Raw genomic sequence first — 18,082 nt, 5'->3', positions numbered from 1 at the left:
AACGATTGAAAACAATCCTAATAATTTAAAATTGTTGTAAACTGAAAATTGTGGGGTTGTAAATTTTTAAATTGTTTCGCTATATGGACACATTTTATTGTGTTTTGTTTAATTAAATACATAAATATTTAATTATTATTATTTAACTTGCCAGAAATAGCCTTTTCAAATTTTCATTGCCCTGATAATTTCTCTTGCTCAGTGGGGATGTAGTTCTCATCGTAGTCCTCCTCCAGGATTAAATAATAAAATAATAAAATTATTATTCCAAGAGCAACAAAGTATTTTAAAATAATTCAACACGTGGGATTTGTTGTCTGGCAGTAAAGCTGAGGCTGCTGCTGGAAGAGGTGTTAGTGGGGCCAGTAGGGGGCGCTCACCCTGCGGTCTGTGTGTGTCCTAATGCCCCAGTATAGTGACGGGGACACTACACTGTTAAAATCCTTCGGATGAGACGTAAAACCGAGGTCCTGATGCTCTGTGGGCATTAAAAATCGAAGATCGTTTTTCGAAAAGAGCAGGGGTGTTACCCTGGTGTCCTGGCCAAATTTCCCCCTGGCCTTTCCCAGTCATGGGCTCCTAATAATCCCCATCTCTGAACTGACTCTCCTCCCCACTGAGAGCTGGTGTGTGGGGAGAGTACTGGAGCATCATCCAGGTGGGGGTGGAGGGGATCCCCATGACCTGTAAAGAGCTTTACAGGTGGAGTGTCCAGAAAAGAGCTCTATAAGTGTAAGGAGTTATTATTATTAATAATAATTTCTAGTAGGGAGCTGCGTCAGCATGTGTAGGCTGCAAAGGAACAAGTACAGGTTTATTCCAGGCTGAAAAGAGAAGAAAAGAAACACAACGTTTCGGCTGCAGAGCCTTCTAGTAAAATTTCGGTGTCACCCGAAGAAGGCTCCGCAGCCGAAACGTTGTGTTTCTTTTCTTCTCTTTTCAGCTTGGAATAAACCTGTACTTGTTCCTTTGGAAGAGTACGACGGTAATAACCTTTGCCCTCAACAGGGGGCGCTGCAACGCCAGGAGAAGGCCGCATATGGCGCTGGTGGACGTGACCCGGACAGGGGGGCGAGGAAAGCGGGGCTGAATCGCTGCTTGAAGACCCGTTTCTCGTGTGGGAGGTGGAAGAGTGGTCACGTAGCGGCCCTTATTCGTTTACTGTGTTGACCGGTTCCGGCGAGTTTTGTAGTAAAGAAAACGAGGCGAAAATACCTCTGGCTTTTAATCAATCCGAACTGAAAGCTCACAGCGTCGTTAGTTAGGTTAAGGCGGATAAACCCCCAGAAATCAGGGAAGAGACTGACCGGAGTCCGCACACTCACTCATCCTCACGGACCAAATCATGTTTAGCACAGTTTGGAAACCTAACCATGAAGGTAACCTCTTACACGAGTCGAAGAAAGGATGAGATTTCCACGGAAAAGAGCTTCCTTTGCGGGTTGTGCTGTTTTTAAACACGTGACAATCCCACGTTTAAAGGGCGTTTTCCGTTCATATTTACCACCTGGTTTAAAAATAAAGTCTAATGACATTCAATCTCCTGTTCCCTGATAGTGCCCGAAATAGGAATCAACAGATCTATCTGTATCTCGCTAAAAATCATCGCCTATATGTCTGGTCTATACCGCACTCTGCCTGTACACAGGAGTCCCCTGTGTATATGTACACTGTCCTGTATATGTGTATATATGTGAGACTTTGTGTGGGACAGTGTGGTACACTGTGAGGCAGTGTGTGATAATGTGAGACAGTGTGGGAGAGTGTGAGACAGTGTATGACAGTGTGAGGCAGTGTGGGAGAGTGTGAGACAGTGTGTGACAGTGTGAGGCAGTGTGAGAGACTGTGAGGCAGTGTGGGACAGTGTGAGACAGTGTGAGGCAGTGTGGGAGAGTGTGAGGCAGTGTGTGACACTGTGGGAGAGTGTGAGATAGCTTGGGAAAGTGTGGGACAGTGTGAAACACAGTGCCGCTTGGAGCAGTTACAGGAGGTTGATGAAGAGTGGTTGTAGGTCTTCTGCGCGGGACAGTATGGGACAGTGTAAGGCAGTGTGGGAAACTAGTGCATTAGTGTCTTGAGGTATTCAGCATTTAGCAGAGCAACACTCCCTGTGTGTGTTTGCACTCGTGTGGTGTGTGGAGATATTTTCGTGTCCAGTCCAGTCTGCCGGAATAACCTCCTCTCCTCCCAATCACACCGCAGACGTCAGGCCCCACGGTGAGCAGGCAAGTGGCCCTGGGCTAGCAGCATAATGTCCAGTCAGAGCAGAGTGGGCGTGAGTGTGTGTCCAAGAAAATAAACCCTGTTGTGTGCATAGTGTGTCAGTGTGTGTGTAGAAGTGTGTCCGTGTGTGTGTAGAAGTGTGTCAGTGTGTGTGTGGTAGTGTCAGTGTGTGTGCAACAGTGTGTCAGTATGTGTGTGCAGTGTGTCCGTGTGTGTGAAGCAGTGTGTGTGTGCATTGTATGTCAGTGTGTGTAGCAGTGTCAGTGTGTGTAGTAGTGTGTCAGTGTGGAGCGATGTGTAAGTGTGTGTGCAGCAGTGTGTCAGTGTGTGTGTGCGCAGCAGTGTGATTGATTATCGATCGATCAACACCGCTGAGGGGCAGCGGGGCTACAGGACACTCCCTGCTGCTGCCCCAGAGGCCAGGAGGCCGAAACAGAACGTCCTGTTTCTGTTTCTGACAGCAAATAGTTGCTTTGGCACAACGTGTGTTTGTGACTCCGAACAATGAAGGGTTTGTTGTGATGAGAGGGAGGAGGAGGTGGGGGGGGGGAGCAGGGCAGGAGAGAAGAGGGGAAAGGGGGAAGACCACTTGATCGCGAGAGACTTGGACCCCTGCCCCGCCCCAGTCCGCATGAAGACACAGCGCCTTTTTATGTATGCCTAACCATCCTAAATAATAATAAAAATAATTTTATTACACTTATATAGCGCTTTTCTGGACACTCCACTCAAAGCTCTTTACGGGTCGTGGGGATCCCCTCCACCCCCACCGGTGTGCAGCCCCACCTGGATGATGCTCCAGTCCTCTCCCCACACACCAGCTCTCAGTGGGGAGGAGAGCAGAGTGATGAAGCCAGTTCAGAGATGGGGATTATTAGGAGGCCATGACTGGGAAAGGCCAAGGGAAATATGGCATATATATTATATATATATATCATTAAGAGGAGATTGTTACAGTTTTTAGTCATAGAAATAAAAAAACACGGTCAACATTTTTCCATAGGATCCTTAGTTAGGTCAGTGCCTCAGGAGCCAATTGGACAGTACAGCCCCGCCTCCAGTGCCTATTGGACAGTACAGCCCCGCCTCCTGTGCATATTGGACAGTACAGCCCCGCTTCCTGTGCCTATTGGATAATACGGTCCTGGCGCTGCCATAAACACACGATCATGCAGGAATCGATAGTAGCTTTTACTGCACGTGTGGGATCTTACCATTATATTTATAGCACAGTGTGTTGCAGTGCCACAGCTCTGTGGCTCTAGTAAATCTCACTGGGCCTTAAGCCCGGGAAATTCCACCTTCCAATCAGAGCACAGGACAGCCCCCGCTGGGACAGAGGCCAGCGTCCCCCCTGTCAGCCCAGCGAGTCAATAAACACAGTGTCTTTTCTCAGGACAGCCGAGCCAGGCCTGATTCCACGAAGGGCCCACGCTGCGATGGGCCGCCCACGCGCAGGCTGATGTTGACTACAGAGGGACGGGACGGGACAGGAGGGAGAGGCGTGTGCTCCTTCGTGGGGGGGGGGGGGGGTTAAACTGCAGAAGCACGTGGACAAGACACAGCAGGCGCCCCCACTGCAGCAGCCTGGTACAATGTGGTCAAGTGAATTCCCAAGCAATGGGACCATAGCGATCCCAGCCTGCGGAATTGTACTGGAAGGGCTTCGTTCGATCAGCAATTTCACCGGCCGGTTTTCAGGGTTCAACAGTGCCAGATCAGCCATGGATATTTCCTCCCTGCCTAATCACTAATCAATCGACTCAATCGATCACTCCAGGCTCCTCCAGCTGCATTCCCAGACGTGACCCTTGTGAGTTCTGTTGTCTGGCTGATAAGCTCTGAAAGGGGGGCTCTCAAATTCTCCAGATAAGACTCTGCCCCCGAAAGAGCAGCAGGCTCCTGTGCAGCAGGCTGGTTTATCACCCAGCGAGGTCCTAGTAATCCCACCACTCCCAGAGGCTGTTGAATCACAGCCCTTAGACAAATCAGAAGACTTGGCGTATTGGCTCTCAATATCACCTGGTCTGGCCTGGACCCCCTGGAGGTAGTGGCCGAGAGGAGAATGGTGTCCAAACTAGAGGCCATCATGGACAACGTCTCCCATCCCCTCTATGACAGGCTTGTAGAAATGAAGAGCACGTTCAGCAATAGACTGATTCATCCCCAGTGCGACAGGGAGCGCTACAGGACGTCATTCTTGCTTTCTGCCATAAGACTGTACAACGCATCCACCTTGTGTCTGGGCAGAGGCAACATTGACAGTGACCTGTTTCTGGACTGAACAGTAAACTGATACATCTGTTCTTTTTCTTTTTCCCGTTTAAAACCGTTTTTATATGCCAGGGACCTGTGCAATACATTTATATTTATATTTATATTGTCCAATGCGACTTTTTTTGTGTACTGTTCTGTTCTTTGTGTGTTCTGGACTGTGAGTAACTCTTCGTAGTGCACTTCTCACTGTACTGATTGTATTGTATTATTATTATTGTATCCTTCATTACACTGTGCTGTGTTGTCTGTGTTAAGCTGCTGTTGCACTGCAATTTCCCTCACGGGATCAATAAAGTATCTATCTAACAATTAAATGAAAGCAGTGGAGTAGGGGAGTGCTGACAGCCGCTACCTTGGAAATCAAGAGATGTTAAAACTGTTGTTCGCTTCAGAAGAGACCTCTAAAATAAGAGAGGCGAACAGCGCAGTGGACTGCAAGAGACATGGTGATAGATAGTTACTCTCTGCGCACCCTGCTACAAGGAGATTGTAGTGCCCTTGGCTACAGCTAAATCCCTCAAGCACCCAGGGCAGAGATTCTGGGGGATCACTGTGTGGTACAGAGCGGAGCTGAATGAAGATACGGTAAGCAGCCCTTAGAGGAGAGTAACGTGTTTGGCTTAAGATCAGTAGAAATGTAATCTACACAGGGGTGATCCTATCTGAAGTCTTCATTCCCCCTACAGAATCTCATTACTACAGTGAGGGATTCTCCACAGTCTCCACACAGAGATCAGTCACTTCCTGGGCCAGGGAAATGTGCTGCTCTCCGGAGACCTCAACGTACAAACCGGAATATTGTCAGCAGCACCAGCAGGCAGGCAAACACTCGTATATTTGGACAATCCCTGTAGCACACACTGAGCGCCTCACGCAGATGTAGCCATGACAGTGAAGTCAGCAAGACGCTCAGGAGCTGTTGAGGGCTGGGTCTGCACATCATCAAAGGCAGGACAGGAGGGGACTATCTGGGAAGGTTCACTTATAGCTCGACTCCGGGCAGGAGTGTGGTGGACTATGCTGGCACTGACCTGGACCCCTCCTCTGTCAGCACTTTCACTGTGAGGCTACAAACGCCTCTCAGTGAAAATCAGAACACACTGTACAAGAGAGCACAAGCACGCAGACACACTGACACAGCCCAGCCAGCTGGATGACCTTAACCAGTCATATTAATGAGATACAAACTGCCCAGATGAATACCAGAGAGCACACAATGATCAGCCAATTCAGACATGACTGAACTGGTCAAATTACTGATCCCAAACACGCCGTTTCAACCTGTTATTAATACAAGCTTATATTGGGGTAATTAACTTTAAACTAAAAATGGGAATGAATATGATCCACAACCATTGAAAATCTCAAAACAAAAGATGACTGTTTTGACGCACGCTGCAAAATTATCAGGAAAGCACTGCGAGAGCTATCGAACCCATGCCTTGGACGACAAAGCAGCAGAAAACACTCTCTAGAAGGAGAGAAATGCACACAGAAAGAGAAAACTCTCAGAAACAGAGGGAGCCAATCAACCAAAAATGTTTCTGGGAAAACTGCAATCATTTAAATAAATGCCAAAGGTATCAGCCTGCGAAGCACATTCTGAAAATCTCTATCAAAAGAAGCATCAGAGCAAATTAAAGACAGCTAAAAACCCTTAGACTCCTCGACTACTAGACAAGCTCCGAGCCACCAGACCGCGAAAGGCCTGTGGCCAAGTTGGAGTCGATATCGAGATGCTGAGATACAGCAGCTCGGAGCTGCAGCAAGCCCTGCTAAAGCTCTCCAATCTCGTACTGAGAGCTGAGTGTTTCCTGGGGCCTGGATTCAAGGACTGATCACCCATTTGTGGACTTGATGTCACGGATGTCGGAAGGGCATGCCGTGGAATGACCAGGAGAGCAGTAGAGACCCTATGCGTAGCGGTAAAAGGCGGCAAGAGGGAGGTTAGCCCAGGCTCAGGCGGTCAGACGATGTCGGATAGAAACCTATGCCCTCAGGCCACGGACGTGGGGCAACCTGGTGCTAGGCGGGTCTCAGGACATCCGTACCCTCAGTGCTGAGCCAGGAGCAGAGCAGACACAGGAAGTAAATAGGCAACACAACAAGACACAGCTGAAAGACATGAGTAATCACAGGGAACAAGGAACAGGACAGAAGGAGAGCGCCCTCTGGGTGTACAGGGCGTGACCCTTGACCCTAATAACTACCAGGGTGTCTTTGTGAACAGGAACCTGGGCAAAGTATTCAGCAGTATCATGAAATCCCAAATACTGGCTTTCCATACAGAGCACGGTGTTCTTGGTAAAAGTCAGATGGGCATCCTACCAAACTGCTGTGAGTTCAATTACTTTTACATCCTACGCACACTTCTAAATGGGGCGGAGCGGGGGCTCTGTGGCTCAGGATCTGTGCCTGTGGCTGGAAGGTTGCCAGTTCAAATCCTGTGGCTGGCAGAGGAATCCTACTCCATTGGGCCCCTGAGCAAGGCCCTTAACCCCAACTGCTCCAGGGGCGCCGTATTAATGGCTGACACTGCGCTCTGACCCCAAGCTTCTCTCTCCCTGTCTGTGTGTCTCATGGAGAGCAAGCTGGGGTCTGCAAAAAGACAAAGTCCTAATGCTTAATAAAGTGATGTTAAACAAACATGGCCACAAAAAAATTAAAAGACAATATTTACCTGTGTTATTGATTTGTTTAGTGTTTCACTCACTTTGGCATGAAGAACAGTTTTACAAATGTTTTACAGTGATGTAGGGGGTAAAGTCTACGCTGTAATTAAATCAATGTACTTGGAGAACAGATGAGCTGTGAAAAATGAAAGAAAAAGCCCAGAATTCTTCATTCTCAAAGTTGTGGGGTGAGACAGGGCTACAGCCTGGGTCAAACATAGTTCAATGAGATAACAGAAGTGTGGGAACAGTCTTCAACTCTTGTCCTCACACTACACAACATAGAGTTCCTGCTCTACGCTGATGACCTGGTCCTGCTGTCACCCACAGAACAGGGGCTGCAGCAGAGCCTGGCACTGCTGGAGCAGTACGGTCAGACATGGGCACTGCCAGCCCATCTGGACCCAGAACAGGGGCTGCAGCAGAGCCTGGCACAGCTGGAGCAGTACAGTCAGACCTGGGCACTGCCAGCCTTTCTGGACAAGACCAGAGTCACTGTTTTCCAGAAGGAAGCCAGATCTCAGGGAAACAAGTACTGTACCACTTCACACTGAACAACGAGACATTGGAACACACAACTGGCTATGCATACTGTACTGTGCAATATCAGCCATCCTGTAAACATCTGGCTGTGAATATTTGAAAGTATAATCTAACCCCTTTCCCTATTTGGCAGTGAAGTATAGGTTCCAATTACAGACCAAAATTACAATACATTTGACAAACAACCCACAGAAACCCTGCACACAGAGTTCTGTAAAAACATCCTCTATGTGCAGAGAAAAACACAAACATACAGAGCACACAGAATTGGACCAGTCACTACTGCCGATTAATATACATAAAAGAGCGATAAAGTATTGGTTACATGTCAGTGAATAGAACTCCTTCAACCACAAGGCCCTGCTGAACACAGAGAAGAGCCCCTTGATCAGCTGGTCCTGTAGTTCACTGACATCAGGACAGCACTACAAAAACAACACATCACAGCCTATCAAATCCCAACACAGGCCAAACAATACCACCTTACCCAGTGGGAAACACAAACTGGAATGTGCTAAAAAGTAATTTACTCTAGCTAAGTATTTATCTAACCAGGGGGAGAGACAGCAAAGAGCAACAGATCCAGACGAAGTACAGGCCCAGTGTCCACAGACTGGCCATAGAAACTGGACACAGGCAGACCTGGCTGTCCAGAGAGGACAGGCTCAGTGACCACACCCTGGACATAGAAACTGGACACAGGCAGAGGGACCTGGCTTCCCAGAGAGGACAGGCTGTGCTCCTACTGCCAGCAGGGAGAAGCAAAGACAGAGATGCACCTTCTGCTGCACTGAAAGAAAGAAGAGATCAGACATTAAACATTCTCCCCTAAAATAACAAGTATAATCCCAGAATTCCCACACCTGCCAGGATCAGAAGAGCTCCCAGTTCTAATGGGGGAAGGAGGAGGAAGCCTCCGTGCAGTATGTGATCTCCCGTCCCAGCCTGAGGCACAGACAGCCTGTTTCATGTGAGATCTGTGATGTCCAATAACACGTTCGTACTGCAAGTGTCTGTAAATGCTGTGTTAATTGTATCAGCTTTGGCCACCCTGTAATCCATCGGTCACCCCAATTAAAAGCTGTTGGAATTGGAATCTGAGAGGCACTGGGACAGAGTGTGACGGAGATGGAGAAGGGACAGAGGCACACAGAATGGCTGAAAGAGACAGGGAACGAGAGAGAAAAGCAGATGCAGAGCGAGGCAGGAGGGAGCTGCTGGTTCAGCAGTCCTGCTATCAGCGTGAGAGAGTCAGCAATCAGCACTCCACTATCAGCCACTGGCTGTGCTAATCATTAATCCTTCCTTAATCAGCCACCTTATTGACCGCCCCTCTGACACAGCCTGTTCTGCGCTCCACAAACCATCTGACGCTGCGCTTTCACCCACAGGCTCCTGTGCCAAATGGGGCAGCGATGAAGGAGGGGGGTGGGGGGCTGTGAGACCAGCCTCTGCGGCTCACCGCAGTAGTGAAAAGGAAAAGCTCATTAGACTGTTAATAGTTTAATTAATCTAGCCAGTTAGGGAAGGATCACAGGGGAATCAGCTTCAGAAACAGGGCTGCTGCCACTTGTTCCAGACACCCACCACCTTTAGTGTAAAGAAGTGCCTCTGTGTTCTCAGTTTTCCCTGGTGCCCCCGCAATAAGACTGTTGGACTAATACTGGCAACACCTCTAATGATTTGGGAATATGCAATTATTCTCTGTTTTACATTTATAATTAGGAGGATCTGTAGAAATTTTATTTTCACTTGGACATTACAGTGTCAATCAACAGCAAAACGTCCCAATTAAATACGTTATGATTCCATGTTCCACAGAGATGCAGTGGGGGAGGATTCCTGCCGCCCAGCCCTGGGGCCCTGGGTTCAGGTCCTGGGGTGCTGTCTGTGTGGAGTTTGCATGTTCTCCCTGTGTTCTGAACTGTTTCCTCCCACGACAGGCTGGTAGGTGAATTGTCTTCTGGGAAAACTGGCCCTGGTGTGTCTGTGTGTGTCCTGTGTCTCCCATATCTTGCTGGGAGAGATTCTGGCTCCCCTGAGACCCTGCACTGGACTAAGCTGTTAGAAAATGGGCGGATGGAACTAAAGAGCTGTGGCTTCTTGGGCTGGACTATGCTGTGAGTCGATGGTGTCTGTCACTGCGCAGTGAATAGAAGGATCTATAGTGCACCTAGAGAAATGGGCAGCTAAGCTACTCAGGGCACCACTGGACACCAGGAGACTGGGGTCTGTCCCACACTATGCACTAAGGTGGTCAGAGCTCCTAATTCATAAGCATTTAGCAAGCAGTGGAGATTCAGTTTTGGATACGAGTGCAGAGTCCCGCAGCCGGACTGGTTTGATTCCTGGGCTGACTGTGACCCAGATTTCCTGGACGCTGGAGGGCCTCATACCCTCAGATCTGAGGGTTCACTGTGAAGCTCAGTGGTCAGAAGGTGAAACAACAGCCAGCAGGTGTAACAGCATCATGAATGGACTCTCTAACTTTTGGACGGGTGTCTGTCAGGCGGCTCCAGCGAGGCTGACCTCTTGTAGACCTGCTGGAAACTGGACTCAGAGGGCAGTGTGAAGACACCGGCACGGCACTCCCTCTGACTGCTGGCAGGGTACGTGCAGCTCAGGGTGATAGATCAATAAAAAATTAACACGCGGAACAGCATAAAGTAAAAGGAGAGCAAAGAGATAATGAAAGCACGGACGTGCAGGTTGACTCATGTTAATTTCAGATCACATGGTCTTCCTTCTGCAACAGATTTAATCCTGAAATTAATCGGCTGTTCTGAGGGACCCACAGTGCCTGTGTGGACAGGTGCCCCTGGACGCTGTGCCTTTAACCAGTCAGTCCACACAATGCTCTGGAGTGAACCTCCTCTATCGAGGGTGAAGGCGTGGGATTAACTGTCTGGGTTTCGCACACATTGCTTGAGAAAGACCAGAAATGAGTGTGCACTGAGTGTGTATAATGTACAGTATTTAGGGGTAGTGTACTGGTGAGTGCAGTGCGTGTACATATGAATGTGTTCAGTGCGTAGTAGTAGTGTGTATAGTGTGTGCAGTGTGTAATGGTGTGTATAGTGGTGTGTACGGTACATAACGGTTTGTATAGTGGTGTGTCAGTGTGTAACGGTAGTGCTGTGCGCGGTGTGTAACAGTGTGTATAGTGCTGTGCGCAGTGTGTAACAGTTTGGATTGTGGTGTGTCAGTGTGTAACGGTGTGTATGGTGGTGTGTCAGTGTGTAACCAGTGTGTATAGTGCTGTGGGCGGTGTGTAACGGTGTGTATAGTGGTGTGTCATTATGCAACGGTGTGTATAGTGGTGTGTGCAGAGTGTAACGGTGTGTATAATGCTCTGCACGGTGTGTAACGGTGTGTATAGTGCTGTGCGCAATGTGTAACGGTGTGTATAGTGGTGTGTACGGTACGTAACAGTTTGTATAGTGGTGTATCAGTGTGTAACGGTAGTGCTGTACAAGTTGTGTCAGTGTGTAACGGTGTGTATAGTGCTGTGGGCGGTGTGTAACGGTGTGTATAGTGGTGTGTGCAGTGTGTAACGGTGTGTATAGTGGTGTGCCTGGTGTGTAACGGTGTGTATAGTGGTGTGTGCAGTGTGTAACGGTGTGTATAATGCTGTGCCTGGTGTGTAACGGTGTGTATAGTGGTGTGTGCAGTGTGTAACGGTGTGTATAGTGGTGTGCCTGGTGTGTAACGGTGTGTATAGTGGTGTGTGCATTGTGTAACGGTGTGTATAGTGGTGTGTGCAGTGTGTAACGGTGTGTATAATGCTGTGCCTGGTGTGTAACGGTGTGTATAGTGGTGTGTGCAGTGTGTAACGGTGTGTATAGTTGTGCACGTGGTGTTGTGGAGCGGAGTGCAGCAGCCTGCGCAGTGTGTGCAGGTACAGAGGACGCTCCTGTCTCCCTGTTTACTGTGCTCCTGACTCACACTAACCCTTGATCCCAGGCTCCAGGCAGTCAGGAGCCGAGGTCAGGGGTCCAGTTCCACGAAAGCAGAGATAGAGGCTGGGAGAGAGAGGATAAAACCCGCCACCACCTCAGCTGGGCCACACACATCGCACACATCCAGGAGAGGTAAGACTGCACTTCCATACGGGAGAGGGACAGGGGAGAGGGGACAGGAGACAGGAGACAAGCGTTCGGTGCTGACTGGAGGAGCTCGTCCAGCCATTCCCTGAAAGGAGCCAGGCTATCGGCTTCAACTCCATGGCGGGCTCTATATGACACGAGATCCCTTCTGATTGCGCTGGGGCTTCAGGGGTGGATCTGCCGTAATCGGTGCCAGAGACGTGCAGTTTCACCCTGATGGAGTACGGGTCAGGCCTAGAATTTCCGGTGGTTGCAGCCGGTTCGTTAGAAATGGCTAGGAAAGATCTTGTTTGCCTGTAGCTCGCCTTAGGTGCCCACTAACGGTCGTGACACCACGTCTGAGTCTTTGTGCAGGAGCTGCTGTGATCAGAGCTTTAAGAGGATTGGCTGCTGTTTCGTTATCCGAGCTTAGAAAAATCGGCCTGCCTCGGAGGAGGCACAGGGCAGAGTGTGTGTAGGGGCTGTGGATTTCGTGGAAGGGTCTTGTCGAGTACAAGCTTGGTCCGTGTCCTATTTCCGCTGGTGCTGCAGCGTGCGGAGCTGTGTCTCGGCTCGTCTGTGACAGAGTCAGCTTGATAGGGTGTCATCGAGGGACTGCGCGGGCAGTGTGTGTGCCTCTGTCAGTGTGGAGCAGTATGTTTTGTGTGTGTATAGTTTGTCTAGTCTTCATATCTGGGTTTTTTTTTCCACATATTGGCTTCAAGAACAGAAAAACCATGGCAACCATACCTAATAAGACTGGATATTTCAGATATCTACAGCTGTATAACATACACACAGTACATATATCATGTATAGTTTAGTTAATGCATTCTTGTACATTAAAAAATCCAAAACTGTAAAAAACACGTAAATTCACCCATGTGTAGATATACGAGCGCTCACTGTCTGTGAACCTCAGTCTGAAATGCTGTAAACACGCATGAATATGATTTTCATGTATTTTTGTGTGTTGCGGGGCACGGACTTTGTATACTGTACTGTGAGCTGAGAACATGCCGATGCCTGTGTGAGCTGTGGGGGACTGTGGGAGGGTGTCAGGAGGGAACACCCTCTCACGAGAGGAAAGGTGCTATTCTAACATTGCTATAGGGCCGCAAACTCCAGAGATCAAATACACTGGGGCTTACCACAGATGACTCCACAGAAATCCTTGGCTATATTTTCAGATTGGTAATAACCAATACACTGCACCCAGAATACAGAGCTTTCACTCACAAACCCCAGACGCTAACAGATAAAGCTGTCTCCTAATAACCACTGGTTTATCTCACTTTATCTGTCCCTCCTTATCCAAACTGGCTGTGCTTTGAAGATAGCATGACCCAAAACCCTGCTTTTGATAGCCCTGGGGGCTCAAAGTCCTTAAGTAGAGACTTGGGACTGAGGAGCTGTTGTGGAGCTGAGGATCGCCCTCCTCCGAGGCCTGTCTTATCAGTGCGATTGCAAACTCCCTGCTGGTAACGAGACCCGGCCAGACCCTTGGACCTGAGATACTGCCGGCTGCTCCTCGTGCTGTGATTTCACAGGTGTGCCAACCGAGGTGTGTGAGTGCGTGCGCGCGTGCGTGCGTGCGTGCGTGCGTGCGTGTGTGTGTGTGTGTGTGTGGCATTCTACATGTAGCATTCTGGTCAAAATGCCAGCATTTCAGCTGAGCAAAAGTTCCCTTTACTATTATGTGTGGCTCTCCATCCTGTATCGCTTGTGCAAATTGCTGTTGTGACAGGATTCACAATCGTGAAAATCGTGGTGCCTTAGAGGTGTGCACAGAAGGTCTGGCTCCGGCCTGTCCTCAAGACACACAGGGTGGGTGGGGGTGGGGGGATTTTGTACTAACGGATGGCCTAACAGTAAGATCTAACAGTAGGGGGTGCCCCACTGGCTCGGGCCGACCGGAATGGACTCGTAATCAGGCCCGTGGTGTGAGACTCGACCCCTTGTGAGCCTAGGTCATTGCTGCTAACAGCACACCGCGCCTCCGGGCTCCGCCGGCGCCGATCGAAAGGCTCTGCTCGCCCAGCATGAGCCTTTGGCCCGACCATTGCTCTAAACTCGGCTTTGATCTGGACGCCGGAGGGCTCCTGTCCCGCATCAGGGGAGAAAGGCAGACGGGACAGACGCGGAGGCCGAGCCCAGGGGAGACAGTGCGTTGTGGAGATCGGTCGGGTAGCTGGGCGGCCGACTCACAGGCCTGCGCGGGTCTGAGGAGGGGTGTGTCATGACCTCACGCCCCCGTGTTGCACAGGCCCAGTCGCACAGCTCCGCCAGGGTGTTGACCTGCCTAGCCCTAACCCTGTCTTTCTCTCCCTTTCAGATCCTCATCATGAAGTTCGTGGCTCTGACACTCGCCCTGCTGTTCGCAGGTCAGTACTGCAGCTCAGCTCCTGTAACAACTCGCTGTAACAAGACTGAGCCTCCTGGTACCAAACCAATCTCGACTGCACTGTGCTGTCTGGTACCGTGTCATGTGTGCCCGGTGCCTGACTGATGCATCCTAACGTACTCTGCTGCACTGCCCACTCCTTACAGAGCCTTCCTCTGTGGGATTAGACAGTAACAGACTGGAACGTGCAGGAAAGCCCAGTATTGGACTGTTCTGTGCAGGACCGTGTGGTGCTGCGCTCTGCTGGGCCCGGCAGGGTGAACCCAGTATTGACCCCGCTCTGCCCCTGCAGGTGCCCAGGCCCGGTTCCTCTGGCAGGCGGATGCCCCCCCCTCTCAGTTGGAGCAGGTGAGGCAGGCCCTGACCCTGTACGCCGCCCAGGTGCACGAGACAGCCAAGAAAGCCATCGAGCAGCTGGAAGGAACCGAGTTCGGTCAGCAGTACAAGTGAGAACCTTTCTTCTCTGGATCTCTCTCTCTCTCTCTCCCTCCCTCTGGATCTCTCTCGGGGTTCGCTTTCATTTTCAAAAGGGCTTCATCGGCCTGGCTGATGAATTTGCAACAGTGTTGCCAAGGCAAAAACAATTTAGTCGAACGTTGAGCACAAAAAAACAGAGTGAGTATTTGAATGAGATTATTTTATAGATCCTTTCAAATGTCTTCTCCTTCTTTAAAAAGCTCCTGTCAGTGAGGCTTCTATGTCCAGGCTGTGGTCATTGAGCCTGACCTCTCTGGACAGCCAGGTCTGCCTGTGTCCAGTTTCTATGTCCAGGCTGTGGTCATTGAGCCTGACCTCTCTGGACAGCCAGGTCTACCTGTGTCCAGTTTCTAACCTCCCTCCCTACGGCTCCGCTCCGCTCCCCAGCCCCTCACTCTCCCTGTCTCCCTCCCTCCTGCAGGCTGCAGCTGTCCCAGAGCCTGGACAGTCTCCAATCCTATTCCAAGCAGGCCTCTGAGACCCTGAGGCCTTACGGGGACGTGGTGAGCAGCACCGTCTTGGAGGCCACCAAGACCTTCCGGGAGAGGCTGATGGCCGACCTGGAGGACCTCCGCAAGCAGGTGGAGCCCCACAGGGAGGAGGTCCGCAAGACCCTGCAGGCCCACCTGGACCAGTACCGCGAGAAGCTGGAGCCCATCTTCCAGGAGGAGCTGAAGAAGGGGCGGGAGAGGATCGAGGAGCTGAAGAAGAAGGTGGAGCCCGTGGCCGAGGAGCTGCGGGAGAAGGTGAAGGCCAACGTGGAGGAGATGAAGACCAAGCTGACGCCCATCGTGGAGGCCGTGCGCGCCAAGCTGACCGAGAGGCTGGAGGAGCTCAGGAAGGTGGCCGCCCCCTACGCCGAGGAGTACCGGAGCAAGCTGGGCGACGCCGTGTCGGAGGTGCGCGAGAAGGTCGGGCCCTACGCCCAGGACCTGCGCGAGAAGCTGGAGCCTTACAAGGAGGACCTGTCCGCCAAGCTGTCCGCCCTCTGGGAAACACTGGCCCAGAGCCTCAAGCAGTAAAGTACACTGAGACACTGGCACACTCTGACACTGGGACACACTGGAACACTGACACACTGGGACACACTGGAACACTGACACACTGGGACACTGAGACACTGGGACACTGGGACACTGGGACACTGGGACACACGGGCACACTGAGACACTGGGACACACGGGCATACTGAGACACTGAGATACTGACACACTGAGACACTGGCGCAGTGACACTCTGACACACTGGCGCAGTGACCCACTGGCACCCTGGCACTCTCACGCACTGAGGCACACTCACTCACAATACAAGACCCACAGTGTCTTTACCTTTTCACACCCCTCCTTAGGTCTTAATCACTTCAGTGAGCTCACGTTTTGATGACAGGACCGGCGGGACCTGTTTTCCCCGGAGGAGCTCAGCTCTAGGAGTATGACAGAGACTGGAGCGAGGAGCCTGTAGGAGAGGCCCGGTGCTCGACACACACGCTCGCCGGCGCTCTGACGAATGCACTGATATATCCTTGAGCTCGAGAGCCCCGGGGAACCGACACCCTGTGCTAGGATCGTCACCTCTCCCTTCTCTGCTGTTGCTCTGCATTGTGAACCCTCAAAGGAAGCCCCCCTGTATTGTACCTCTCTCCCCTCCAGTCTGCTGACCCCTGACCCCCCCCCCCCCCCCACTAATAAAGGACATGTGCTGTTTGCTAGCTGCGTCTCTCTCGTCATTCACTGTGTCATTCACAGCACCACTGGCTCAGAGGCTGCTGGGAGCTGATGTTACTGCCACGAGGCACTGGAGTAAACAGTGACAGAGTGCGCTGAGTACTCTGGGAACATTGCTATCGAGCTGCCCCAGGAGCACTGTTCCCGGCCACTCCACTAGGGGGCGCTCCCGGCACAGGTCAGGCTTGGGTCGTGTTGCCAGTCAGATGTGCCTGGGATTCTCCGAGCTCCAGCCCTGAGCACTGCCAGGGGGCACAGGAGAGAAACACAATTCCTCTTGTGGGGTATTGGGTATAAAACAGAAAATAGGGAGAGTCTTTAGAGAACTGCAACTTATTACGCTTAGTTACTCTTCAAGGAGCACTCAGGCCTCGTTGCCTCATACAGTCTTCATCTGAACTTCATTTGAGCAGGTTCAGGTGATATTGTCATATTTGTCCACATATTTGTAAAAGTATTACACTTCCTCAGGAAAGCCAAGCTTGAGCTCTGATCACAAAAATGGATATATGCCAAAATGGGAAGCTAGGTCTTATATATCCAACAAATTACTGGTGTCCTTAATTTTGGAGCAGTCTGCAGCTCCTGTCCTCCTGCATGACACAGAGATAAAGTTCCTGCTCTACGCTGATGACCTGGTCCTGCTGTCGCCCACAGAACAGGGGGTGCAGCAGAGCCTGGCACTGCTGGAGCAGTACGGTCAGACCTGGGCACTGCCAGCCCATCTGGACCCAGAACAGGGGCTGCAGCAGAGCCTGGCACAGCTGGAGCAGAACTGTCAGACCTGGGCACTGCCAGCCCTTCTGGACAAGACCAGAGTCGCTGTTTTCCAGAAGAAAGCCAGATCTCAGGGAAACAAGTACTGTACCACTTCACACTGAACAACAAGACATTGGAACACATAACGAGCTGCACATACTTTGTACCGACAATCAATTTATTTTGGAGTTTTGGACCTGTCAGTGAAGATACTGAAAAAGGCACTCAGGGCTTTCTACACTATTAGAAAGAGGCTCTAACAATATGAACTCCTCCCCACCACCACCACCAACTCCTGCATAAAAATCTAGCTACAAATATTTGAATATGAAATCCAACCCATTGCCCTATATGGCAGTGAAGTGTGTTTGTGGTCCTCTTACAGAGAAACTATGGAAACTCTGCACACGGAGTTCTGTAAAAACATTCTTCATGTATAGAGAAAAATTTCATTTCAACTACATATACAGGCTTAGATTAGGCCAATACCCACCACTGATCAACATACAGAAAAGAGTAATAAAGTATTGGCTACATCTAAATAGAAGCGACCAAAACTCCTACCACCACAAGGCCCTGCTGAGCCAAGAGCTGAGCCCCACAAAGAGCCTCAGGACAGCACTGCTAGAGCACCACAACTCAGACTGAACCACATCACATAACAGATCAAACAGCAATATCTCACACACCTGGACACACACACAAACTGGGATGCTACAGAACCCCAAACAGACAATACACACTGGCCGAATATTTGACCAATAAACAGCAAAAAGAAACAGACCCTGACAAAGTACAGGTTCAGTGACCACAGCCTGGCCATAGAAACTGGACACAGGCAGACTTGCTGTCCAGAGAGGACAGGCTGTGCTCCCACTGTCAGCAGGGAGAAATACAGAGATGCACTTTCTGCTGCAC

At 50.5% G+C, this 18,082-nt stretch overlaps 1 protein-coding gene across 1 annotated transcript; it reads left to right on the top strand.

Annotated features, from left to right (window-relative positions):
* Positions 1-11,713: 11,713 nt before the first annotated feature.
* Positions 11,714-16,389, top strand: apoa1a (apolipoprotein A1a). The gene is made up of 4 exons (XM_088618955.1): positions 11,714-11,806; positions 14,136-14,184; positions 14,497-14,650; positions 15,103-16,389. Exons 2-4 carry the CDS (start codon positions 14,145-14,147, stop codon positions 15,701-15,703), a joined length of 795 nt encoding a protein of 264 aa, XP_088475081.1. The 5' UTR covers positions 11,714-11,806; positions 14,136-14,144; the 3' UTR covers positions 15,704-16,389.
* The last annotated feature ends 1,693 nt before the right edge of the window (positions 16,390-18,082 follow it).

Source organism: Lepisosteus platostomus, chromosome 25 (genome assembly GCF_059453375.1).
Source record: "Lepisosteus platostomus isolate fLepPlt1 chromosome 25, fLepPlt1.hap1, whole genome shotgun sequence".
NCBI classification, from domain to species: Eukaryota; Metazoa; Chordata; class Actinopteri; order Semionotiformes; family Lepisosteidae; genus Lepisosteus; species Lepisosteus platostomus.
This window is presented reverse-complemented; position numbering and strand designations above follow the sequence as displayed.

Excerpts from the sequence above, each read along its gene's own strand:
- apoa1a (XM_088618955.1), top strand. The coding sequence starts at position 14,145 with ATGAAGTTCGTGGCTCTGACACTCGCCCTGCTGTTCGCAG. Across the intron at positions 14,185-14,496 it reads ACTCGCCCTGCTGTTCGCAG|GTGCCCAGGCCCGGTTCCTC; the intron begins GTCAGTACTGCA and ends CTGCCCCTGCAG. Across the intron at positions 14,651-15,102 it reads GAGTTCGGTCAGCAGTACAA|GCTGCAGCTGTCCCAGAGCC; the intron begins GTGAGAACCTTT and ends TCCCTCCTGCAG.